The 27,622-nt window shown below is 40.8% G+C and overlaps 1 protein-coding gene across 3 annotated transcripts in view; it reads left to right on the top strand.

The window, feature by feature from the left end:
- Window positions 1-2,090: 2,090 nt before the first annotated feature.
- LOC311264606 (chemokine-like protein TAFA-1) overlaps window positions 2,091-27,622 on the top strand; it is a 28,156-nt gene continuing 2,624 nt past the window's right edge. Inside the window, exons 1-3 of one of the 3 annotated variants that reach the window (XM_084365617.1) lie at window positions 2,091-2,159; window positions 4,177-4,321; window positions 26,025-26,165. In XM_084365617.1, the coding sequence (XP_084221743.1) occupies window positions 4,180-4,321; window positions 26,025-26,165 (283 nt within the window). In that variant the 5' untranslated portion in view covers window positions 2,091-2,159; window positions 4,177-4,179. Of the gene's footprint in view, window positions 2,160-2,930; window positions 2,991-4,176; window positions 4,322-26,024; window positions 26,166-27,622 lie in introns of those variants that run through there. The other 2 variants (XM_084365615.1, XM_084365616.1) reach the window with 2 other exon arrangements.

The following is a 27,622-nucleotide window of genomic DNA, read 5'->3' as shown; positions in this document are numbered from 1 at the left end:
CTTTTTTTTTTTTTCTGTTTAATTGTGTCTTCCTTCATTACAGGCCTAACTTAAGTGTAATCTTGCCATTCATAAAGGCTATAGGTTGGTGCCTATTAGGGATGGGTGGCTTGATTTTAAAAAATTCTCACTACTACCGATGCTGAGTTGTTTTGCGTGTCAGCACAAGCTTCAAAAGGATCAACGCCAGAAAAAAAAAAACCCTCTCTTGATACACAAACACTCTCACTCTGTTCCTGTGCCAATCCAATTGCCAGAATAAATGTTGGCAATGCATTTTTCTGCAAACCACAGATTTTTGCAACCTTACATTTCACACACTGTGCTTGTGGTATGGTTATGTTTTGGCACAAAAACTACTAGTTTCCAGCTAGGAAAACATCTTGCTTTGGCTTAAACTACCTAGTTTTGTCCGCACAAACATGGCTGGAAATTGTCCTGAGGCATCCTTAAAAAATATCCAGTGGTGTCACACTTACAAATGTTGAAACTCCATCATCTCCTCCACCTCCTGATATGAAAGTCAGCTCATACACATGTAATGTGAACGTGATATAACACCTTTTGTAGAAATGTCAATATGGTTGGTATTATGGCTGTCTTTATATCAGATTTTTGCTACATGAATGTCCTAGTTAAAAGAAGTCACAATATCGATATTGTTGCGATATCTGTCTGCACCGCAGGTACAGTGTCTCACTCTTGCTTGTCATCTCCTCTGGCACGATTTTGTGCGGCATATGTAGCCACATGCTATGGTAGTAGCTAGCTAGTTTCTGTATTGTCTGCATTTTTCAGTGTGAAGATGCATTACCGCCAACTTCTATGACAATGCGAGAATGAAAAAAAGCTGTCAGGAGCTGATTCAGGAGCTGCATCTGAATAGATGACTGAGAAAAAGTAAAATGAAATGCTGAGTGATTGACAAATCATTCTGTGGTCGGCTAATGAAAACGTATTGGGAAGCAGATTAGTTATCCAGTATCCATTAGTTAGCTGCCCGTTTTTAATAAAAAACTACTGGTATCAGTATCAACATGTGATTCTGGCCCTGGTGTTAAAATTGAAACACACAGCATTTGTTGGCTGCAAAGACAAAGTTAGCAACATGGCTAACCGTAGGAATCCCAGATTGACCTAGAAATCCTGATCCCAGTGCTGTGAAAAGGCAGAGTAACACCCCCGGTTGTATTAATAAGTATGGAGGTTTTGTTACCTACTGATTTAGTAGAAAGAATGACGGTGTTAGCATTGTGAAAGCGAGGTTTATAGGGAATGCGTAAGGTGTAATTTTCTACGGCCATCACAGTATAACACACATGTTTATGGGATAACTGTTTCTGTGTCACAGGAATAAAGATCAATGATATTGATTTCAAGGCTCTGTGTTTAGGATACACAGCCTACTGTGTGCTCAAAGAATCCTACACATTTCACAACAAACTTCTAGTTTGTCAAAGCACAGTGTCAACATGGGAAATCCTTTATGAACAATTAACCAGCGCCCCGTCTTCAAAAACTATCCTACTGCACAGAACAACTCAGCAATTTATGGTATTTGACTTCCTCCTATACGTCCCAAATCCCCTCTGCACAGAGTTGACTCTGCCAAAGCCTCAGACATTAATGCCGTGTTGTAGCGAGCCTACTTCTCAAGCAGTGTCTCCCTGTTCCCTCTCACTCTGGGTATTTCTCACTCCTTCCTGAACTGGGAATGCACCCTGTCTTCCTGAGCAAGCATCAAAATAAGATGTGAAGTCTTTATGCTGTAGAGATGGCAACGAGAGCTGCAGGCCTTGGGCATGTTCTGCATGCCAGTGATAAAAAAAAAAAAAAATCCAGACACAATGCAAAAGTAGAGCTCACCATGTACAGTGACGGCGGCGGGGAACGGAGAGGATGTGGCGTTTTCCCACTCACACAGATCAATGCTGATTTACAACAGAAACAGAGCTCACCTCCCTTGCTTTTGGTACGATCACCATTACGTCTCCATCATCGACTGAAGAGCTCCCCCACTGTGGGTGAAGATTACCTTGAGCTGAATGGACATTATTACTTCTCAACACAATCCGCTTTCAATTTTCCTTTCTGCTCTGCTTGTGAAAACATCTTCTTACCTAATCTTCTTTTATGCGCTCGCCTCTAACAACACCAAGGTACGCGAAGGACCGAGAGTTTACTTCTTTCCCCCCTTTTCTCACTTGCTTGTATCTGGTAATATAACATCCTGACTTTCTTGTCAAGTTTCTTGGGAATCTTAAAAAGGTATAATCTCAGCTCTCCTCATGTAGGGCAGAGTAAGAAATTGACAAGCAAGAAAAGGAGAAAGAATAAAAGGAGATGTTGCCTCCGGAGAAGAGGAATCCATTCTAAATGTAAATAATTATTAATCATGTGGTCACAGCAACGTGAGTGGTGCCAGTTTTCCCCTGATTTGCATTTGTCAGAAGAAGCATATAATCAGGTGCAGCTCTACCATGCCATCTAATCCAGAGGCAGTCTAGCTTTAAGACATGTGATACAGTCTTTACACTGAGCCAGGCTGTACGGGAACATTTGTTTCTTAGAGCTCGCTGAGGGGGGACTCAGCGAGAGCCGCTGCTCAGAGGCTGCCTCTCACTGGAAGGATGCAGACGGTGAAAGAAGAGATTCCACTACAGTTAATTAAGGAGCACTCCGCACGTGCCTATAAATGCGAAGGGGCAAATGAATTCAGTGTTAGTGGGAGCAGCTCCTCAAGGGGAAGCAGTGATATTTCAAAGGTGGAATTGAAAGAGCTGTAAATCTATTTCCTGACTCCGGCTTGACGGTCATTTCTGAATCACCGGACTGTTGCCATCAAAGTGTGGAGCAGGGAGGCAGAGTCAGTGGAGTTCCCTCCTCGAGCTAAATTCAGAGTTATTGGATGGGATCAACATGAGAAGCATTATGGATGGATTTATGTCACTCTGTTGAGATATTTATATACTCTTTGTTGGGTTGCTCAGGTAAGATTTTTCCTCTTTTCTACTGTGGGCAAAAAATAAATCATGTCATTGTGAGGAGATTTAGCTTTTTTGCATGAAACCAGAAAATCACACATTCACTGTGAATTTCAGTTTGGATTTAAATGTGAATGGTTAAAAGCTGCACACATCGTTGTGCTCTGTATCAGATAAACAAAATGCTGTTTTCTCTGTTCCATGATATGATTTTATTTTCGATTATTGACATGTTTATCTCACCGTTGAGCTATTTATTTAATCTGAAGTGTTTCACAGATGTGAGAGGACTGAAAAGTGTTCTTCGCTCGAAATTTCCAAAGCAGAATCCACTTCATTTATAACGTTAACCATTTATAACCCCAGCAGTGCACACACATTTTCCTTCGTGAGGTTTGATAAAAAGTTTTTTTTTCAGTATCATGACAAAGTCATCATACCATAAAGAATTAAATTAAAATGTCCCTCATTAATGTGATAATTGGACTATGATATGAATGAATGCCTTGGAAAAGATAATTAATAATCTAATGCTTGTTGGCAGTTTGCTTCTGTGAATAAAACTGTTGTGAAACGATGCCAGGGCTGAAACATTTTCTATTTTCCCCTTCATAGATTTCCTTCACAGCCACTCTTCTCCTATGACCAGGAGCATTCCTCGCTGTTGTTCAGTTTTTTCTTATCTAAACAGCGTGGTGAAACATTACAAGGCTTTTGATTCCTATTACTGCTGTGTCACTGTCACATTATTCTGACAGATACAGAAAAGCCTTGGCAGCCAGCTGCTCGCAAAAAATCGTATCTTTCTTTAAGTTTGATTTTTGGTTTTGAGGCAGGAGCACAGCTCAGGAGTTGAAGGGACTCAGCCTGTCAGGGGAAATCTCTGCTGCATGGGAAAAACTCCCCAGGGATCACTCCACATTTGCAGCACTGTGGCTCAGGGACAAGACAGGGCAAACTAGGAAAGGCGAAACAGTGAAGAACTCATACTTATATAATCATGCTAATGATAAATGCCGATGACTAAAAGACTTCACTGAGGAGCCAATTATAGACCCTGTACAAATCTTGAAATGTTTGCTTTTATTCATTTGTCTTGCTCATGACTGCGTATGTGTGTTGGTGCGTGTGTTGAGGTCATAGGTCGAGAACATGATGTATTTTTTTTGACTCCACCTCTGCTGGTCCTCAGCAGATGTGTCCTGTCATGTCCTGGCTGCTCTGCCTGTGCCTCTGGGTCAGTGTGACTGCCATTCAGCTGTGTCAGGCCACTTTCTACGACACCATCCAACAGCATCCTGGGACGCGGCCTGGGCGGACCACCATCCACATGATCGGTGAGTGGATCGCGGATTTCTGAAAAAGCAAAGCAAATGTTTTCGAGTGACATCTGCGTGCTGTCGCCGTAGCACCCTGTGTTTGGTTGCTCATGTGTTTAATTAGATTGTCACAAGCTTGGAGGAAACAAACATCTCTTTATTTCTCTCTAGGTTTATATTTCCGTCCTGATTAATCATCATTGCATCCACTGATATATTAGGTTGGACTAGCAACCAATTATTTAGCAAGCGCATCGCACAATGGCTGTTTTTCATTAAGATTCGGCCTTGATAGCGTGAGAGATTCAAAGACAGACGACGAACGCCTTTGCACTTTTTCTTCTTGAGCTATTACAGTTGATATTCATGCTACACTGCTCCTTCTCAATTTCAGCGGTGCGTCTGTGGTCCCGGAGAAATTGCAATGAATAGAATATGACCGTAACACTGCGGTCGAACTTTTGTTTTCGTCAGGCAGATGTGAGCCGCGGTTAGGGTAAATAATTATGATCTCAGGATTCGACAGAGGAGAGGAAGCCGAATGCTGTCAGAACTTCAAAGGGAGAAGTAGCTGCATGAGCGTGCGGGTCCTCGGTGTCTGTTATTTCCTCTATGCGTCGGTGCACCTCAAGCATATCAGCAAGGGGTCTTTTCAATACTCTCAATATTGTGAGTCAGAAGACTTCCTGTTCTGACACCTTCATTTCATTACTCACGTCTGCACATGTGTATCGGAGGAGAAAAAAAGGGGTTGAAGGCAAGAGAGAAAATACACTCGCAAATAGGACATCTTCTATAAAGTGGTCTCATGTCAACAAAAGGGAAATGGAATTAATATTTCAAATGTGCATTCATTCAGGTGCCTTTCTGGAGAAAACAAGTTCAAAGCGAACAATTTCGCCTCCTCCAGGACTCTCTGCCTCTAAAAGTGTAAATGCCCTGTCATTCCATTTACCTTAGTATGGCTAGTCCTCACTCCTGGATAAATGAGATGCCAGTTTTATGAGAGGAGGATGGGAAGCCTGTCTGGATTGATTCTGACAGTGGGACATTTGTTCAGTGCTGTGTGTTGTGTGCCTGTTGGATTGGTGGGAGGATTGGGGTTGACGGGTCATGAATTGGTGGCAAGAAGGCCATTGGTTGCAGACCACTGGGCCAATCATTAAAGGCAGCGAAATGCCACAAGTTCACGGTGAGTGGTATTACCAGAGGAAATCGAGATTACAGAGGGCGGGAGATCAGTTGTGTCCTTGCCAATAGAAATTTAGGTCTATGGGAGGATGTTGTTCAGAAAAAGTCAATCACGTGGAGTGACTTTGGAAACAGCTTGTGGAAACTGTGACCTGATCTCCGTATGCTTTTAACGCAAGCAAATAAATTATTGGTTGTAAATAAAAGCACCTGTAGCGTGAAAAGGGATGGACGGGATGATTACAGATTTATCAGCAGCATTGTGTTGCTCGCTGCGCAAATGTGTTCTCAGTAATAATTTCTTTTGACAGCAAATATGCAGCTGTTCCACTCCTGCACTGAGATATTGCCAGTCTTACTGCAAGGAATGCGTGTCCAGAAGTCCATTAGCTGGATGACCCTTGAGTAGGTGCTTGTGTGTGCTCAGTGATTCGGACAAGGCGGCCTGCTTTTCAGCCTACAGCTCTACTTACAGATTGCTGCCTGCCACTCTCTCAGATATGCTCAGGGCTGTTCTCTGCCTTCCTGGTACAGGCAGTTTTGCTCTCTGCGGTATGATTCATAAGGTGCTGTATTTATTTGGTGCAAAGAGCGTGAACTGTGCACTAAACAGAACAGATTGTGTTTGTCGTGCATCCGTAATGTGCCGGGGAGAGATGTTGCTTTTGGGGTCATGCGCTTCTCGACCCCTGAACATGTCCAGAGGAAACTGCAGAGGATTTGTTCTTAACATCGACTTGCTCAACCAACTTGCTTCGATTATTAAACTTAAAGGACCTGTGTAGGATTTAAGGGCAACCACTGGCAGATATGGAAATTCATTATTCTGTTTTGATTATTGTATAACTGTTTGAAACTAAGAATCCTTGTGAAGGGTTGGGGGATGTCTTCTGAACTGGCATTTGGCAATGTCTACGGTGAAACACTGTGAGTGACAACGTTGTGGTGTGGGGCGGAGGTGCTATGTGTTTGAATTTGAGGCAGTGTGTCCCACCAGAGTTCCCGTAAAGCAACGTTTTTTCTCATTAGCATACTACTGTAGTCACCGTTGCTTCCTACTGTTGGTCTGACCCACCGATCTCACAGAGTCTCCCGGCACTACTGACATACTTCCCCACAACAGGTTTAAAAGGATCTTCTTCACCACACCACATGTCCACAACTCAGCTGTGTTCAGCCTCAGAATAAGGAAAAAAAGATAGCCGGCTAGCTATACTGAAGAAGTTAAGCTAAGAAAACGCAAATAAGAACAGCACGGTCGAGAGAAACACATCAACATCGGCCTATTTTTTCTTGTTTGGTCGAAATATCGATACTAAGATTATACAAATACAAACACAGGTGGCTCCCGCACTTTGCTAGGTTTTTACACGCTCAATAAGTAAACAAATTAAACTCACAAAGTGTCGAGAAAGGAAATATTCCAACACCTATTTTCCTGAAGCAGAAAAATACAACTGAACAACTTCTGAATTCCCTCTGGAAGTTTCTCTTTTACCACACTGAGAAAAGCCGAGCTGCCTCGACAACTCATTGTACTTCTGTAAAATATTGCACAATTTTTACTTTAATGCAATTCTACTTGCTTTTGAAATAAATACATACCAGCATATGCCATGAAATCCTACACACTGGGCCTTTAATCATGTCTGAAATCCTGAAAACATGCACTGCAGCTGTGGCAAATTCCCCTCGTCTGAGCTCTTGCACTATATTTGTTAAAGAATGATAATATATGATATGTGCTCACTGCAGAAAGAACAAAGGTGCATTGAATGTTTTCAAGCAGCAGTCTATTACCAGTGGAATGAATAGCGCCATTGGTGATGCAGTGCATCATGTGGAGGTGTTAGCAGAGAGTACGACAAAGAGTAGATAGCGGCTGCCTGGGGTGGCCTTGCTCCCTTATGAACTCACTCCCACCAACTGTCAGCTTTGCGGGGTCAAACTGTTCATAACGAAAAGGTCATCGATTCTCGACGCTGTGCGGATAGTCTCTAAACTTGTGGTTGCTGTGAAAAGTGTAGCTGTAACTTAACTTGCATAATGAGATAAGATATGCAGGAGCAGTGAAACTGAGGATACAGGCAGAAGTAACTCACTTGTACGGATCCACTGTATATTATAATTAATTCAGACTTAAGTCATAAATACTTAACTCTGTGTGATATCAATTTCATTGTCTTCCTCTGTTACAATGAAAATCTTCTGAAGCAGCTGATGTAAAGTCCAATCCTCAGCCCCTGTCAGTCCTTCTTTACTTATCTACATTTATGTAATGTGAGTGTTAAGCATCTTGCATATAGGTGGTCTTCTAATACATGGAGAACCTATAGTATCATTTCTTTCCAGAGTGAAAATACCATTAAATTCCCTCTTGTCTTCCTTTCAGGAGCTTTAGTGAGGATCAGGGCTTTTTTTTTCTATGCACTCCGACAAAGGAAACCACTCACTGGTAAAGCTCACAATGAAACAAACATGAAAAATGGATTTTCGGCTGTCACAAACAAAGGTCGTATCCTCCATGCACTGTTTTAGACACTGACAATTTAATAGCCTTATATAATGCATCCTGGAGGCACATTATTTTGACATGCATCTTCCTCTTCCCCTCCTCTATCCCTCCTTTCAGCCATGCTCTCACTAGTGTCATCGCTGCTCCGCTGCAGTGCCAATGGGAAGTGGCGTGCAGCCTCAGCCCCGAGGCCTCTCCACATCTGGAGCTCAGCAAACCCACTTTGTTCTGATGTTGTTATACATGCAGCTATGATGCCGAAGCACCTCTGTCCACTCTGTAAAACACCAGAAAACTTCCTCCGAAGCCTTCAGAGTGATTTTATTTTTGCTTTATTGGCTCGTGTAGCTCTGAGAGGCAAAGCTTGCTCAACCAGTGCGGTATCTTATATTTTACCAGAAGCAAACTATCTGTGCTAGTTTCTTGGTTACCCCTGAAAGAAAAATATATTCTTAAGTAAATGAATCTATGGACAATCACTGCCCTAATTATTACTGTATGCTCACAGCTACAAATAGGTTTTGCATATTTCAATATTTCCCATTTATTTCCTCTTTCAGGCCATGAATTATTCATAAGAGAGAGCTCCTCTAAGCTTGTGGATATTTGTTTAAACAGCATGTTTAATTGAAGTCTTTCAGCCAATTCTGTGCAGGGGCTATGGTTTGTGGTCACAACGCTTATATGCAAAATGAATTTCTGTGGCCCACAGCTTAATTAATTAGCCAGCTTTCGCTCTCTCAAGACTACACCAGCTGTTGCTTGTCTTAGCCAGAATCCCCAAGCATTAATAAAAAGGGTGTTAACAGCAGACAAAGTTCACAGCTCAATACATATGGCAGTGTTTAGGTCACGGTTGTTTTTGGTGGAGTGGGGGGAAATGAAAAACTACACTTCTTTCTAGTTATTTTAACTCTTACGTGGATGAGAGTTTTGCAAACATTCCTAAGTTCGAACAATTACTTATTTTACACAAATCATTGCTTTTAACCTTTTCAGAACACGCTAATTGAAAACTTGGCCCCAAAACATGTTTTTGTGTCTTTTCCACTCAGTTAAAGATGCCAGAAATATATAGTTTTAGACTGTATTGATCTCTTTAAAGTCTCCATGTTTATATCGGTTAAACTATGTTACACATAGGTCATTGTAAGCACTTAATGACTGGCAGATACCAAACACAAATTAGCAAGCGCAGTCATCACAAATCATTGTCACTGTCTTGTGGTCAGTGCGACACGACTGTGCACACCCCTGTGAGCAGTCTGCTATTTTGCTGTCAAGACAATGACCTCTGAGCTAGCACAATATAATCCTCATCATCAGGCACGTCTTCATTTTTAGACTACAACTGTCATCAAAACAAAATTTGAGTCCTGTCACCGCCATGTCGCTGTAAAACACATAAACACACTTGTTTCTTATTCTCGTGTCCGCATTCATTCATAGTATCAGTTGCCAAATGGAAAAACCTTGTGTTTGTGACCAATCCACAGATTTCACGTTAACAAACTATAGTTCTAGTAAGTCTGTTCAGGCATCTACTATTAAGTAATTAATGCATCAGTTGTTTTACAGACATATTATGTCACTTATAATTCAGTATACCATATACAATAAGTTGACTGTACCTTTAAAGGTGCTATATGAAAGAATTGGTCACCTCTTGAATTCATACACCAAAAAAATTGGGGGCATGATATCACCAAAAAAACGCTAACTGCTGCAAACTGTAGCTACCATTAGCTAGTTAGCTAAGTTAGCATGCTAACTTCACCCTACCCTTTTGGATGGTGGCTGACTCGACCTACAATCCCAAAGCGTCACTACTGCTATCTTACCAACAAGAACTTTAGCTTTAAGGCCTCTGTGAAACTCAGTGCCCTGTTTATTTTACAGCATGGGAAATATAAAAATATATCAACCAAGACGTCAGAAAAGAAAAAGAATTGTTGACCTCCACGAATCTGATTCATACTTCAAGGCCTGAAGGTACCTCGTTCATCTGTATGAAAATCAGTATGCAAGGAAGAAGCTGCTGATCTATAACCACCATAAAAAAAAATCAAACAGACAAACATCTCACATTTCTGAGAAATATCCTGTTTGGCGAAAGATACAGAAGTAGAAGCTGCTGCACCACCTGACTACGGAGAAGCTTCATTCTTCAGACTGAGACTCCTCGATTCACCGAGTCAAACTCTGTTTCGTTTCGCAAACCTGGTGTTTCAAAATGTCAAATAAATGAGCCATGAACATTGAGACTTGAGCCCTGATAATGAGGAGGAAAAGGGGGGAGGCTTGCAATCTGAAGAACTCATTCACAACCGTGAAGCATGGGGGATTAAATGTCAGGAAGTTTGAGAAAGTTCAAACGTATAAAGCTAAATGGTATGGAAACTTTCGACCACGTCTGTATCTGCTATCAGCTATCTGCTGTCGTACCTCGAAAACCACTCTTAAAATACAATAAAGCAAAAGCTGATGTTCAGCAGGTGTAATGTTTACCATGGTCGCCATCTCAGATTAGCTTGATGCTAACAGTCACCATTTAGCACTCAACAGCCGAGGCTGCCGTTTCCATCCATCCGTTGGGGTTCTGACTGGCAACAAAGGAGGATTTCCAATAATTTCATCATTCTGACGCCAGACAAATGTTAAAACAAATAATGTGAGAAATATTGGGGACTTAAGGGCTTAATTGAATACAATCCATCAATTAGTTCGGGTGTAATATCGACCTCTACGGAGCTGAAGAATTCATTTAGGGATTAAAAAAAGACCAACAAAGCTGTATGAGCTGGACGGACCAACATCACAGTGAACAACAGACACGCTGCCAAATTTAATGTTTCAAATTCAGACTTTTGAATAAATCTCCTGCAATTTGAATGATGTAAACTGTCAGTGGGGTGTGTTATATTAATAACCCTTGAATAATTTTGGAGAGAGTGATTTGGAAACAGTTTGTGCACTAAACTAAGCATCCTGCACCAAACCGCTCATGGGGGATACATATTGTTCAGACCCAAATTAATAAGTATATTTATTTTAGAGAAGTGCCGCCATGAATTGCAGCCCCTGGCCAATTATTTCGCCAAAGAAAATCATCTAGACAGCGCATAAAGGAGGTTTGTAGTTAAGAGACATTTGCTGTTTAATAACCACTGAGAAGAGAGCAGCACATTTTGCATTATTAGTTGAACATTTTAAACCACTTTGCCTCTGTTGTGTATAAAAAGCTGAGCATCGTCTCCGGGTCATTAACAAGATTTTAAGACCCCTTGTTTTGTTGTGTAGTTTGCAGCAGTTTTCTAAATATGTTGCTGTGACAGCTGACATAGCTGAAGGATAGTTGACTCCGAAACCCTGAGTCCTGATAAAAAAACGTTCAGTTTGCTTTAATCCAGAAATAGTCCAAAACAAAGCTCAGCTATTACCGACGCTGCTCTTTTTTGTTGTGTGTGTGTGTGTAAGCTGCAGAGCCAAATAAGTGCTTTTGCTAATATCAGACAATGCTGTGCAACATTTCTGAGCCTGCTGAACATTTAAAACTATCTGTAGCGGAAAAATGAATCAGTGGCTTCTTAAAAGAGTTTATGGATCACATTAATGTTTCATATTAATTAATGTGCGATGGGGATGTTAGGTGTAATCAGTTTCGAAACTCTCATTACTGTGAATTATGCATCTGCATTAGCAGGTTTAGAAACCGGGGGCAGACACGGCCACAGTTATAAAGAAGGGAAGCACATTTGTAAAAATGTTCTGCTGGTGAGAAGCTTTGGTTCTTGACATTAACAAACTGTACATTATTAATAGTTTGTCATTTATTCATTGTTGTAAATTAACTTTAAATATTTAAATGTCAGTGAACTGCTGCTGTTTGAAATCCTAACTAGCCCAGAGCCCGTAGACAGATAATGAGACAATGAGCACCCAATACTTTAATTAATCCATTTTGTGTCCCTTTATGGTTGTTTTGACCTGTTGTGTCTCCGAAGATTACATATACCACTGTTCCCAAAACAACATGACCGTTGCCAAGCTTGGGGAGTAATGGAATACACGTAACGGGATTAAGTAATCAGGATACAGAAAAGCTTATATAACTTATTCCAGTATAGTTACAGAGAAGGAAATGTAATTAAAATTACAGATACATTCAGTAGAAATGGGGATTACTAATAGGATTACAATTTTAACATAAAGAATGATATACTAGTCTGTAACCCTTCACTAGTCTCGTACAACATCACACGGGTCTTGAGTGAAACCAAATACATTATCCTAATAATGAGCGTGTATTCTTACAGAAAACACGCTCATTATTAGGATTAAATTAAAGTCTTCTTGTTGATACTAGTCTTTATTTGCATATGTTTGGTATTGGGGTAATCCAAAAGTAACGAAAAAGTAATCAAGTTACATTACTTATTGAGTTGTACCTGAATTACGTTACTGTCATTTTTAAAGTAACCCTCCCAACCCTGACCGCTGCAGCGTAACAGCGAAAGCCCTACCAGAACTTTGTCGTGTGGTCGCAGTTTGGTTAAGTTTAAGCACTAAAACTACTTGGTAAGGTTTAGGAAAACATTGTGGCTTGGGTCAAAATCCCCATGTTACTCCTGTAATTACAAATATGCCACATACATAACATAATGTAAGTTGCTTAGGTAAAGTAGGTATAAGTAAGTTAAAATAACATTTGACTTTTCCTGAATGAAAGTCCTGTACTTGTTTGACCCAACCATCCGTCCCCGACCTCCTTCCTATACTGACTTTTCACTCTTTATACTACTTCTCCCCACTTCCCCCTCTGCGGCCATAATAATTAATACAGCTGATAGAGGACACTGCCTAAGACTGTCTCAATAAGCTGCTTTCATAGTCGACCTATATGGTTGTTTTTCTGATGAGGACGGGCTGCTTTTTTTCTATTTTGCGTTTTCTTTGTTGTTGTCGTTTTGCATCCTTTTTTGAGGAGTTTGTCTTTCTTTGTGGTCATTTTGTGTCTCTGTTATTAGTTTTGTGTGTTCGTTGTGTTTTTTCTGTGATAAATGTCTCTCTTTGTGGTCATTTTGGTTGCCTCTTTTGTGTCTGTCATTTTACGTCTCATTTTGCATTTGGTTTTTCATCTCTGTCGTGTTTCGCGTCTCTTTGTGATCATTTTAACATTCCTCGCGAGTCACTTCATACAGAGGTTCTGGTCCAGGAGTGCTGGGTCTGTACCCTGCAGGTCTAATTAACAATGCTAACAAGTCTGCAACCTATCACCCTCTGACTCTGGGACTCACTGGGGAAACAGGCCCTGCCCCCAAATCGTACAATGATAGGAAAGTGAACACACCTAATCTAAAGCACTGTGCAGCACCATAACTGAACTCATTATTTTTTAGCCATGGGTTGCCCTATTTGGAGTCACACCCTGTTGTACCCGACACAGTGACAGCACTTCCAATTTCTCTTGATAAATAACATGGAAAAAATATCAATCCAACCTTTTATCTTTTGTTCCCATGCCAGAGAATAAAAACAAGCCCTCACAATGGAGGAGGATCCCACCATCGGCACACTTCACACTAATTGCTGATGCCAGTGGCTGCACAAGCCTGTGTGGGTTCATGTGTGAGCACTGTTCCTCTTTTAATACAACATATTCCCCATGAAAAAGTCTGCTGGTAAAAAATAATGATAGCTTTGTGTCCCCTCTGTCTCCTAATCTCACGTCAGAGAGTTCAGACCTTCTTTTCTTATGTTTACCGGGGATTGAGGATGGAGATGCTCCCTGCCAGGGTAAAAGACCACCCCGCTGTTTCGTTTTCATGTTAACCAACCTTACATGGGAGTGCAGAGATGTTACGAGTTGGTCACAGGGGGCTTCTGTCCCTCTCTGGCTTATCGTTAAGCATTTTCAAGGTGTGGCAGCCCTCAGGCTCTCCCTGCTCTTTAGACGATGAACAGGGTTTTTGTCACTTCACTGCTGGCCATTCGTGGTGGAATTTCGATGTGATGTTGAAGATTTGGTGACCCAGTTGTGAGACACATACTTTATTTAAATCCAGTTAAAACTGGGTCTGTGGGGATTCTGAGTGATTTCATGTGACTAACGCCCCGCCATCCCTGAACGGCGACAGTGTGAAGAAAAACTACCTCTATTAAATCCCCTTCTGTATTTGTAGTGGTGACAAAGGGACCTCATTCCTCATTTTTGATTTTCTCAGTGAAAGACATGGGAATTATGCTTGACAGATCATTTCGTATGGGGTTGTCTTTGTGGTTCCACTTGCCTATTTTAAATGCTTGGCAGGAATATGAAATTCATTATCATTACTTAGACCTCATTAAAGCAGAAGAAGCATCTCAACTTACTAATTGGTTCCAAGGCGGAGGGTAGTAGGAGAAATAAGCAAAGTAATTAATATTGGGTTTATCAGACGCTATTGCAGCTTTTTTCTGCTCTAATATCTCCTCGGTGTGCCACAAGTCTTCTGGCATATTTACACTACAGATCCAATTACCTTTCCTGGTTAGACTGGAGTAGGCATGTGTGAGAATGGGCGATGAAGGAGGGGGGGAAAATAAAAAGTCAAATATGAACAACATGATGAAAGGATTGACTGAAACATTTCATGATCTGTCACGAGATGGAATCAAATTAAAATACAAAGCAATATGTGATTTCTAGGATCTGTAACTGTGTCCTTTAACTGAATGAGGCAGTCTGTAGAGTAAACACACCTGATATCTAATTCAATCATGTTGCATAGGTTCTGAAAAATATTTATCCATACAGCGGCACGTGCTCTATACCTTCCTTGATTGCGGTGAGACGTGATGAAAATGATGATCATGTGACGCAATCTACCCTGTTGTGTCCGACTGAATAAGTAAAGAACCATCACAACGATTTCAGCTCGCTGGTGTTGCGCCATCATCATCGCCGTTCCCTCCAGAGTACATGTTATACGGCATGGAAGGTCATTTAGCCTTTATATTATGCATTATTACACAGTTTACATATTGCAGTCACACTGCAGAGATTATCTGGTCGGCATTGAGAGGGCCAGCCGTCACATCAGAGGCGAGCAGCTGTTCTCTAAAGGCTCTCTGACTCGACTCTATCTCTGCTTCCTTTTGTTCTCCCTGAATATAAGTCTTTCATCAGAGCAGGCGATCTAACCGTATGAAACACCAGTTCTGGACATTTGCCAGTTGGGGAGAAGGGGTGAGAATAAAGGACAGGGACAGCTTGACATTTAAAAATGAATGACATCTAACTGACAGAGAGAAGACGTATTTTTATATTGTACCCTTTCTGTTTGCACGTTTTCAAAAGGAACGAGGAGTTAACGTGTCCTAGAAAAGAATAACGGCGATAGAGTGCATTCGCTTTGTTTATGTGTGTTTAATGGACATGAAAGCTGCCGTGTGATTGCTGTTGTACAGTACGTCGCTGTCATGCTCGACAAGCCACACATCTCCACCATATAAACCAAATAACCACCGGCGTTTTTCATGTGCGGGTCCTGCTCGCTGAGAGTCAGAAAAGCATTTAATGCCCTTGATCAGGGCCCGTCTTGCAGTGTCCTGGGCCTGTGTTGTGTGTGACAACAGAGACGACAGGCTTTGAGGCTCACATGCAAATGGGAAACCCATTCCCTAGTACTCGCTGCTTCCTCTGTTCCATGCAGTTTTCATGCATCTTAAAACAACACCAGCTCTGCTCTGCGAGGAGTCATTTTGCATTTCAATAAAGTATCACCCATCTTTGGCCCACTGCACAGGACCAATTTTTCGGCCTCCTCGTGCGACACCCTGTCAGATCCGCCAGCCATATTTCATGAATTTCTCAGTTTTTGTTTTTGTCATGGGCAGTGTCTTTTTTTTCAGGGTAGCAATTCGTATTTATTTGCTTGCAAATTGTTTTGATTTTTCTCTCCAGCAAGCACATGCACTCGCAAGTGTAAACTTAGAAGACGCACATCAATCAAATTGAGTCTGTGAAAAAAACATCCTCATGTGTCGACACCTTTTTAGAACGCTGTTAAATCTCAAAACACTTGGATTCCCAAGTTTTCCCGAGCGTTTTTTTTTAATCTTTTACAACAACACACAGGTCCTGCATTTTCTTCAGCCCTGAAACATTTGTCTCGCAGTTCATCGAGCAATATGTCACTCACTTTCACCCCAGCATTTATGTCTAGAATAACAACAGTACTACAGGGACTTCAGATGTTCTCACAGAAGGCAGGGAAACAAAATAGTCACTCAATTTGACACCATGCAGTCACATGTTTTTCTGCCTCTCACTGTCTTCCATCTGCATTAATTTGACATTCTCTAATCTGCCGCTCCCATTTCCTGTCACAGACAGAACTGCTGTAGCCTGCTGGCTTCGATGTCTGCAGAGAGCGTGCACACAGAAAGTGGAGCCTATTATGGGTCACCTTGAATGCATTTCCCATTAAAAGGTGACAGGCGTGCTGCTCGACAACACGGACTGCCACGGTTTGGAGATCAGGGCCTGCTGTCTCTTATAAATGACTTTTAAACTACAAAATAATTAACCACAGGTAATACAGACTCCGAGTTTGCAGGGACTTATTGAGTCTATTTAGTTATTTAGCTGTCACGCGGTTATCAATATATATCGTCACACAGCACTTAAATGTGTGGTTGAGCGCGTGCGTTCAGTACGCTAGTGTCACTTGCTGCCAATCACTGGAATCCAAAGCCCCAGGAGAGACAGGTTACCTGCTAAATTGAGTCCCCTAGGCTTTCCAGTTGGTTTGTATATGGAGTGTGACAGTGACTGCTCTCACTGCTATCCTTCCACTCACACGCTGCATTCGTTAAACTTATATTTCACTTGGATTATTAGGTTTTATACAAATGTTGGGCCATGTTCAGAATTGCACAATGCAGAGTTACAGAGAGTATTTTTTCATGTACACACTGTGTGGAACAGAGGGCAGCGGAGTGTTGCCATTCAGACAGTATAGTTGCTATCGGCGTCTCCAGAGACAACCACACAGTCTGGGCTCATTACAGTAGACAGCGAGTCATTGCATACTTATTGCATACTGACATTTCTATTGAGATAGACTGGCCATTTTCCTCTGCGGAATGGCTGTTTCATCACGTTTGAAGAACCATTTACTGGTCCCACATGAACTGTGCTCACATTCATTAGGCAGGCAGAACCGCGGATCCGCTGAAATTCAGAATTGACACCATACACGTTCATGTCACGCACGATTTGACGGCATTCGCCTTCATCCAGCCTTGCTGTCCATAACTCATCGGATTTTGATGCAGTGTCGTTGGCTTTCCAGCGTGACTCATTGGGCCGTCGACCGTCGACTCAGCGGCACTCCTCGCTCTCCATGCAGCAGCTGAGACGCTGTTCGTGCCAGGTGTTGTCATTTGTGTAGATAATAGCATTACAGTTAAGTGCGCCGACACATTTCCACGTGATTTACTTGGACAAAGCAGGTCCCTCTGAGGGAAGTTGGGTAGAGTGCCACTGGGTTAGTTAGGTTTAAAAAAAAAGCCATTTTACTCTGGGTGTTACATTTATTTTACAGAAATTGTCAATACACTGTTACATCTTGATATTCAGACATAAAGAAGAAAGAATATAATTAATTAGAGCAGACTAGAAGTCCCAGATAGACTAGAAAATGGGTTCAAGATGAGTTCAGTGATATCAGATATTATACTTCATGTAAAAGACAGAACAAGAATAAAAGTTTGTAAAACAAAAATGGGCATACAACCCCTGTTGCTATGCGACAGCAGGCTATCAGTCCTTTAAAGTGAAACTCCATGATTACTTTTCTTGTTTCTGCTGAAAAAGTTGAACAGTAACACAAAAGAGTCTGACGGCTTGCTACAGCTTCAGGGGATGTGAACATCATGAAACAGGCCTGCTGTACAGTTCACAGTATATAATGACTGCACTAAAGCTTTATGCATTTGTGACCTTGAAAAAACAGCAGTTGAGAAAACAACCTCACTGCAAGTGTTATTCGTCATATTTCCACTTTATCCACGGCTGAGAGCTTCTTCGCACTCTGCATTTACGAGTTAAATAGTTGTTTTTCAACCAGTAAAATATATACAGCAGCGATGGGGTCATGAAATCAATCTCACCACTCAGTCTGTTTCATAGACAAGGGTCTGGGGCTTTATCATTATCATATTACAGCCAGCAGATGGAGTTTGCCCAGTTATCGTGGACTTGCACATGTTGAATTAAAAGTAAAACATATAAATCAAAAGATGAAAGAACCTTATCTTTAAAGCCAACACAGACGAGAAGTGCAATGAAATAAGTAAAAAAGTATTACGTAAGTATTTTTCAGCAAACTCTTTAAGCGCCCACTCCCAAAAAAAAAGCACAGTCTGCACTGATTGGTCAGCTCTCACAGGCCTGAGCAGGCTCCGCCCACCGTGTTTCTGCATCAGCTCTGCCAGAGTTTTTGCATCCACAACCGTGATTGGAGCATGGCTGAGGGCGGTGAGATCACAACCTTACAGAAGTTGCTCGTTAAGAGGAACAGTTTCTGAATACAGCTTTTGAGCATTTCTCCAAGGACTGCTTGGAAATTATTTTATAAGATCAATATTACTGTTTAAGTAGCATTTTTCTGTTGTGAGTGGTCAAGATTGGAGCTTCTTTTTGTGAAGGATATCTGCTGAGCGGGTCGCCTGAGGATGAAGAGGAGGCTTCAGGAGGCTGGATGTATCACGCAGAATTTCATGAAACTCAATGGAGGCGGATGGCATAACAGTACAAGTGAGGACTATGTGCATTGTCAAGCCAATTCTGAAGGACACTGCCAAGCCAAGAGTATATAGACTTTGTTATACACTGTTGGGCAGCTCAAACAGTGCAAAACTCAGACTCATAAAAAGACTGTTCTGACTATAACTGGGTCGTAAAAATCTTATTTTCATAAAACAAGTGAATAAATCTGTATGATTTTAGTATTTCAACCAGTTAATTCAAACCTTTAAATTTTAAATTAACCTGTCTACTGAACTGACTGTTCTTGAAGGGATGTTGTTGCACTAGAATAATCAAAGATGTGATTTAATTGATACATGAAACTAATTTATTAATTAAGTTGACACAAAGGGGACCCAGACAGACACAGAGGCAGGCAGACTGAAAATAAAAGGGAGCTAAAATCCAAAACACGAACAACAAAAGGTAGACAACAAATGGGAGAAATCAAAGAGCAGAAAAAAGAATAAAGTAGAAACCAGAATAACACAAGGAATTAGGAAGCAAATGCAGGAAAATGCAATGAGGAGACAGGACCGGGCAACACAGGGACTAACCCAAACACTGGCTTTAATACACAGGGGGTGATTAGCTAATGAGACACAGGTGTACTCAGAAAGGGCGGGAAAACAGACAAAGGGAGGAAGTGCAAAGTGAACCATGACACATGGCAATGAACCTTACAAAATAAAACAGGAAATCACAAGACTAAAAAGGTAAAATAAAGGGAAGGTGAAGTAAAATGACTTGATAAGAAGGAGACTTTTGCAGGGAGTATAATATTCGAGAGAAATCTTAGAGCACTATTTGAAATGTAATGAAGAAGAAGCATTAAGTATCATGGAATGGAAACACTCAGGTAAGGTACATGTACCTCAGATTTGTACTTAAGTAAAGTACTCGAGTGAATGTACTTCACTTGCATTCGATTGAACCATTGCTCCAGTAATAATAGAAAGAACACAAAAAATCAGCCTTATGTGTTAATCGTGCATGAAAAGTAAAAGTACTCATTATGCATAATGGCCCCTTTCATGGTGTTTTGTTTTAGAGGTGGAGGTTAATTAAATATTTTATATAATGTAACATTAATCCAGTGGTTCTCAAACTTTTTCAGGTCATGAACCCCTGATCTAAAACCCCATAAACCTAAATATCAGACCACAGACCCTTTTTCATAAGATTTTATAAGAACTTACAAAAAGTGTATAAATCCAATGGCCAATACTCGTACATTCTGTCATTGTGTTACTCTTGTTTGACAGTTATACATAATTTTTTCTCCTTTTTGCTGGAACTGTCTCAAGGACCCACTTCGAGCACCACTGGTTTAGTCTAACAATCACACTTGAGCTGTTCGTGTTTTTACCTCCGCAACCTTTTGTTTCCATGAAACTTGGATGAAGTATGCGTCTGAGCCCAGCACAGACCGCATTAACTTTTGGTTAAAGGATAAAGGGATGTGTTCAGGAAACTATTCTCACTTTCTTTAACATTGCAAGATAGGCTGTTTTCTGACATCCTTGGTCATTTCTCAGAAAATAATGCATGGATCTTGATGAAAAAAAATCTATTTAGGTGTGGATCCTGAGCTATGGTTAAGATGTTATGCCTGGTTTAAAATTTGGAGTGGTGCAGGGCTGTTGAGCTTGATATTGGTTAGGTTTGATTGAATTGCCGAGCCAGTGACCAGTAGACTTGGGACAAAACTAGATATTGTTGAATATATAACAGTGTTATTTCTCACCTGGCTAGCACTCGGGAGTTAAGAGGGAAGGGAACCAGCGACAGACAAGCTGCAACTAATATTGTAGGCTATACTGTCATGTGTGCAATTCGAATTTTATTGTTCGTTTTTTAGTATTATTTGGTTTTTTGAAATTGTTGTATGTGCTGCAGAAGAAAGAAAATTGAAAAGTGTGTTAACCTCTCAGTTTGGATATCACCCGGGCCTTTTGTAACATTTGTAAGCGTGACACAACTGCACATTGTCAAGGAGACCCCGGCTGTGTTTGTGGAAACAAAAACAGAATCTTTTTGATGAGAAGTCAGGATGTTTCCAGTGTGTTTGACCTTGGCACATTTCCAGCCATGTTTGTGACAACAAAAGCAGGTATTTTAAGCCGAAACATGATATTTTCCTAAAATGGATTTTGTTCCTGAAACCTAACTGGATCATAAGGACAACGTTGAAAATGTAACCTAAAGTAAAGTTGCAATATGTCCGTAGTTTGCAGAGAGGAGGTACACTGCACAAAACCAAGGAAACAAGGGACAATTAATCCTAGAAAACACAACAGAACCTCCACCTCATATCGCACAAAGTTATGATTCTTCCAGCTCCTCCAGACCTAAAAATGAGCCGTGCCCTGTTGTGTGCAGGTTGTAGGTGGTCACCTCGTTTCCCAGCTCAGAGTAATGAAGAGACAGGAGCACAGAGCATGGCAACAAAAACAGGGCAGTTCCAGTTGAGACCCTCTGCTCCCGCGTGACCTCTGATCCCACAAATGACAATTTCAGTCTGACCCTTGTTACCTGTCAATCAATCTGTTGCTGCAGAGACAACACAAGCACACACACCAACCCACACACACATGCACTCACAGCCTGAAGCTGTTTGTCATTTGGGAGACTGACTTTGTTCCTAGTCGCTAATAATGGGGGGAAATGGAAATACAGAAAACAATTATACCCTTGCATGGCTCCAGCCTTCTACCTGATGAGAGCGTTCATCTCCAGCCATGTTATTCTCCGTCTCTGTCTGAAATATTTATAATGCAAAGATGGGGTCTGGGAGCATGCAGCGTGTTGTACTCACAGGCTGAAACCATGGGTGAACTTGAAGAGTGCTCATCAGTGTTGCATGGCTTTTGTTTAAAGGTACCCACTACACCTGCCAGCTGGAAATACCACACCGATTTGCATTTTTATTTGATTTTAATGTATTCTTCTGAGGTGATGATTTCCAAATATAGAGTATCCCGATTCTTTGCGCCGTTTGCGAGCAACGAGCAATGCAAGTTAATTCTGTTGAGTAGTGTGTTTTTAATAGATCAAAGAGGAAATCTGGGGCTGTCTTATGCAATTAAGGAGATGCATTAAGAAGAACAAACCCCTGTGGGCTGTTGTTTTCAAATGATGCCCCACTGCTTCCACTGGTACATCACGATTAACGTTGTGCAGACATGCCCTTTTGTTGAGTGCATCAGACAGCCGGCAACATTCTCCCAGACCGGCTACAAGATCTGGATATTTTTCATTTAAACCAAAGGCTGTTGATGTTTTCTGAAATACAGGGCCAGGGGTCATGATAACCCCAAGAAAACTCAACCCACTTGGCAAGAAGCAGGAAAAAGACAAGCTTTCTCGATTATTTTTTCCCTGCCCCTGTGCTGAAATCTGGCTGTTAGTTTAGTTTATTAAAACTCACTTACCCAATCAACAACTTGACATTAGTTCTGTGTTTAATTAATACTTGTCAGTTACCGCAGCAGATTTAAAATCAGGCACTTGCACATTTACTTTATAAGCACTCGGGAGTAAAACTCTGAATCCTAAATGAAGTGCAAACAACCTGATCGCAATCTAATTCTGACTTCTCCTGAGGTTTAAACGCTCATAAAAGAAGATGATGATCTTTTTTCTTCGTCTATAAAGCAACGTGTTAGAAATGAGAGAATCAAGTGTGAGATGAGGCCACTGATCTACTTCTATCCAGCAGGTCAAGTGGGGCCGTGTTGATTAATCCCCTCAGGCGCTCACATGATGGCTCAATTATATCCAGAAATTGACACACAACTCTCTCTATCCTTCTCTCGCCGTCCTTTTTAGAATTTCAACCATTTAATGGCTTCGTTCGGCCGGTTTCAAGTTGCGCGCTGGAAAAATAATCTATATAATGTGCAGCAATATCAACTGAAAATGGCTGTGACCACACCAAATGATCTGGTGTGATTTGAGATTTAAAGCTGGAGCTTTACTTTTACTTTTGTGAAAGAACACATAATAAAACATAATACATTTTTAATGAATAAGTCGATCGGCATAAAAATGATTTGGCAACAATTTCGACAATCGATCGATTGTTGTTAAGTCATCGCTTTTCTTCTATACATATGATAGTAAAGTTGACGTCCTTAAGCTTTGGACTGATAAAACAAGACATTTTACAAACAAAGAACAGCCCACAGGGGTTTCACCAAAAAAACTAATTGTTTTCCACTCACTTCCACACATGGAAAAAAAAAATTACTTGGTTTCATGCATTAATTTTCCCTCCTGGAAAATCTTTTTACTCACATGTTTTCAAAGATGGAAGAAAAACTAAGGAACTTAGAAAGATTATCCTGGCAAAAACTTTTTTTTCCCACCAGATCACAAATCATAAACACAGGAGAGAAAATAATTTAAATCAGATTCAGCAAACCCCACAAAAAATGTCTCACTTGCCCCTCAGGGCCTCCGTACACAAGAGATGCACTTTTTTTTTTAACTAAAATGTCCTCTATTTATGCTGATTTCTTTTGGCTAATTAGTTATGAAAATTGTACTTTTTAATTGTAGTAGATTTTGTTTGTTTCACCGAGCTGCAAAATAACATTTTTTTTACTGAAATGTTTGCTGGAACTGTACTTTTGCTGTCTTGTAAACTCCTGAGCGTTGGGCACTTTGTGTGCAAATAACAGAAATCAGAATGAAAGAGGCATTGTGGTTTTTATCGTATAAAAATCTGCTTACAACTATTGTGTGTATTGTTTATATACTGCTTTTAAAGTTTAATAAGGGAATGCTGATATAAAAACTAATGTATTGACTTGTTTAATGACGGTTTTCTGAACTCTGTTGGGTCCATGTCTGTTGTAAAAGGCTGCTCTGGATCGGGTCTGCCTCACAAACTGAAAAATTCAAATGTAGTAAAGTGATATATGCAAATCAAGCCACATTCCACATACCCTCAGCTCATTGTCAAACATTACTTCAAATCACTTTGCTGGCAAAATACTGGATACTTTTGCCCCCTCTCTCCGCTCTTTCTCTCTACAACCTCCTTGATCTTGTGTCATGCTGACGGGTGTAATTGTCAGATGGTCCTTTGCCGCACACCTCTCATATGTGGAGAGTCTGAGCGCAGTGGGTGGGAGAGGCCAGCGGTTGAGGTGGGTCGCGTCCGCTCGGTCCAGTCCTCTCGTGCTTCAGGGCACAGGCGGCCGTTTGGTGATAATTGCATGGTGGAGACACTGTTCATATTCATGATAACCCTGAAGCAGGTCTCCCCTCCTGCGACAAGATGTCTGTTTTTCTGCCCGCTCTCGCACTCAACTCTTCATCATCATTTCACATTCAACGAGCTGCAGGGTCCTCACTTGCTCAAAAGCATGTAGAGCACAATTATTCTTGTTTACAGCAAACTCGTGTGATGTTTTATCGTTATTTTCCATTTTGAAATAAACCTGCGAGTATAAAGAATTTATGGACGTTTTAGATTAGGCATGAGATACAAGCCATTAAGGCACCTTTGAGATTTGTTTTCAATTATTCAAAATTAGAAACTGAAACATGAATCAGTCAGTGGTGGGGGAAGTATTACAATGAAAAGACTCCTCTTCAAATAACAGTCCTTTATCAAGACCCTACTGAAGTGTTATCAGTTAAATGTGCTTACAGTAACAAAGTAAAGTTTGGCCACAGAATTTCCACTGCGAGAGATATTGATACATCTGACAGTTATTAAATTGTACCAATACATCAATGTGTAAGCAGCATTATATTGTTGTGGTGTGTTGACAACAAGCTAGTTCAATTTGGTAGTTCAGTTCAGTGGCTCTCTCTGAATCACAAGATAAATCTGAGGGGTTGTGAGATTCTTAATGGGAGAAAAAACCTTTGTTTCAATGTTTTGAACTTTCCTCCAATCTTCACTTTTTTGGGATTCATTGGATAATAGGTCAAATGTAATTTCATTCAAGGCAACAGTGTGTTTCCTTTGGTCGATTGTCAGTGGGGTCGTATCCCCTTTACACCCCGTAGTTGCTATAACTTCCAGGGAAACAGGCAACACGGCAGTTTATACATCTGAGAGTGATGTTACGTTGGCTTACGTTACTTGTGCCCATTTCATTTGTATGAAATGACATAATGTGTGTAGACGTATTGTGAATAAAACTATAATCCATTACCTCGTCAGTAAACATGTAGCTGCTATAACTTCCAGGCAAATGCCAGATCATATGTCAGAAAGTGCGTTAACGAGTCTAATATGACATAATGTGTATAAATGTAACGAAAATAAAAGTTGAAACCCGGCAGTGGTTGTTGTTTTAACAACACTACACACTTCTCGAAATTAGTTAGGGATATTGGGATATGGGTTCCCATACGCGTGTGCATGGACCAAAAATATTCACAAAACGCAAAATAAAATTCAGATATGTCACAGAATATACAATCAATTAAATATCCCAATATCCCTGACTAATTCTGAGTAGTGTATGTCTTTAGTTATTGTTTTGATTGTGAGACCTCGAGCGATGGAAATTACATACTGTGTGTTTATCTAATCAAATGAAACCATTTGAGAAGTTCAGATGGAAAATGCCTCCTTGGGGGAAAACGTTTCAAGGGGCCCCGACAGCAAACAATGTTTTTTGATAAGGGGTTATAAGCCGGAAAGGCTGGGAACCACTGGTTTAATCTGCAACGATGGTTATCATATGTGAAATCTTCATCTGTAAAGTCTGACAACGGGGAATTTATGTGATCCACTCTCATGATAAAGAAATTGTAGCTGATGATGATGATGATGTAAGCCAAACTGTGCAATGCATGTTCGACAAGGGCCGAGAGAGGAGGGAAAACGTCCATCTTTGCTCGCTACACCTTAGCCTTTCTTGCCGTCAAATGTGCATAAACTTCAGATTATGAACTTTAAAAATAAAAAAAACGTGAAATATTCAGTTGTCTAATTGCTATCGGCCATGAGAAGTGAACTGAAATGTAGTAAAGTAAATGTATAAAGTAGCATAAATGGAAAAGTATTCACTAAATGTACTCAGTTACTTCCAACCACTGACGACCGTCTATCTTTAGCCGGAGAAAATGTCCATACAGTGACGTGTGAAGATGTTTTCAGAGAGCAAAATGTGGCTCTGTCTGATCACACCTGAGATGTGGACTTAATGTCTTTTCTTCTCTGTTTTTTCCTCTTCTTCTTTCCTTATCAGAGGGGGGCACATGTGAAGTAATTGCTGCTCACAGATGCTGTAATAAGAATCGTATAGAGGAGCGGTCACAGACAGTCAAGTGTTCCTGTCTGCCAGGGAAGGTGGCTGGAACCACCAGAAACAGACCTTCATGTGTCGACGGTGAGTATTTTAGCGGATAAAGAGTTAAATATCAGGTTTTACTACCGAGGTTGCATGTGATAAGATATATGCTTCGAAATCGCTTGCACTGCAGGAAAAGACTCTCAGATTCTTAGATTTAACTCAACTAAACATGTACTGTATGATGTGAAAATAAAAAAAATCCTGTCAGGCAAAACTGCTCTGTTTTGTGAAGATACAGAGATTTATTCAAATAAAAGCTTAAGTCACCCATGTAATGCCTCGTCCCAGATAAGATTAACATTACCTGGGATAATGTCACATTCAAATACGGTTGCTGACAGACGGCAGAAGGTATCTGCAGGGGTAAGCTTTACTCCAACGGCATACCGTCAAATGCAAACGCTGAATGTATCACACCTCGGGGGAGAGTCGAGAAATTAAGGCTAACATAAAGCAAAGAGCTGCGGAGGAAAATGGCTGTTGTCGATGCACCTTGTCGATATTTCATGTATTCATGCTTGACAAACGTCTACAGTGCTTTGTAAGAAACAGATTTGGTGCACAAGTCGGACTGAACGAAAACATATACTGGCTTTGGGAAAACCTCTCACCTGCAGCTTTTATCTTAAATCCTTTTGCTAATATTACTGCAATCTCTGGGCAGACAGGGGGTATTTGAGGTCTCTCGATGTCAGCTCTGACAGACTCTTTTCCTCTGTCGCACATTACAACCATTTACTGTCTACTTACCCTGTATTTAAGGCAATTTTCTCCCCTGATGGCAGATATGTGGCGTGCTTTTAAGTCAAGCCACAGTCACACCTACCGATCTACTCACTCAATAAAATGCCTCAGTCCAACCCCCTGCATTCATGTGTAACAGTGTTCACTTCTGCAGCTATTTTAGATTTAGTCTTGTTCTTTAGATGAATGCTTATTAGTTTTAATCACATTCTAGTCGTTTTTATACTTTATAGTTGTAGCTGACGAAACTCATACATTTTTGTCCCCTTGTAATCAAAATGTTTTCTCTCCATAAACTCATTTAATTAGACTAATGAGTCGCCGCATAATCAGCAGCTTCATGTTTGCAGATGTCTTCACCAATATGTCAGACAGTTTGATCAGGCTGTTGCGTAAGATATGCTTACAAATACAATAATTAAAATCCCTCTAGGGCTGAAACAATTTGTCTGTTAATGTAAGAAAATAAGTTTGCTCAGAAATCATACACGACAAGATAGTATTACGTCACAGCAGCAACACGTGAGGCACGTTAGACACATATTCTCCGTATGTCGCACTTCAGGACCGTATGAGGAATTCATTTGTCCGACCGAAACGTTTACTTGTCCCCGACAAGTCATAATGTTAAATTGTAAAGCCCTGCATGTTTCACTAACAAGCTTTAAAGTTAGCGACTTCACTTTAGCAAACACATTAACCCAGCCAACGTTAGCCTGGAGGCCAGACTCCCTCATTCATTATTTTGG

Source organism: Pagrus pagrus, assembly GCF_965226575.1.
Source record: "Pagrus pagrus genome assembly, chromosome: 11".
In the NCBI taxonomy this organism is placed as follows: Eukaryota; Metazoa; Chordata; class Actinopteri; order Spariformes; family Sparidae; genus Pagrus; species Pagrus pagrus.
The sequence above is the reverse complement of the archived record's forward strand: the minus strand, read 5'-3'. Positions and strand labels throughout refer to the sequence as shown.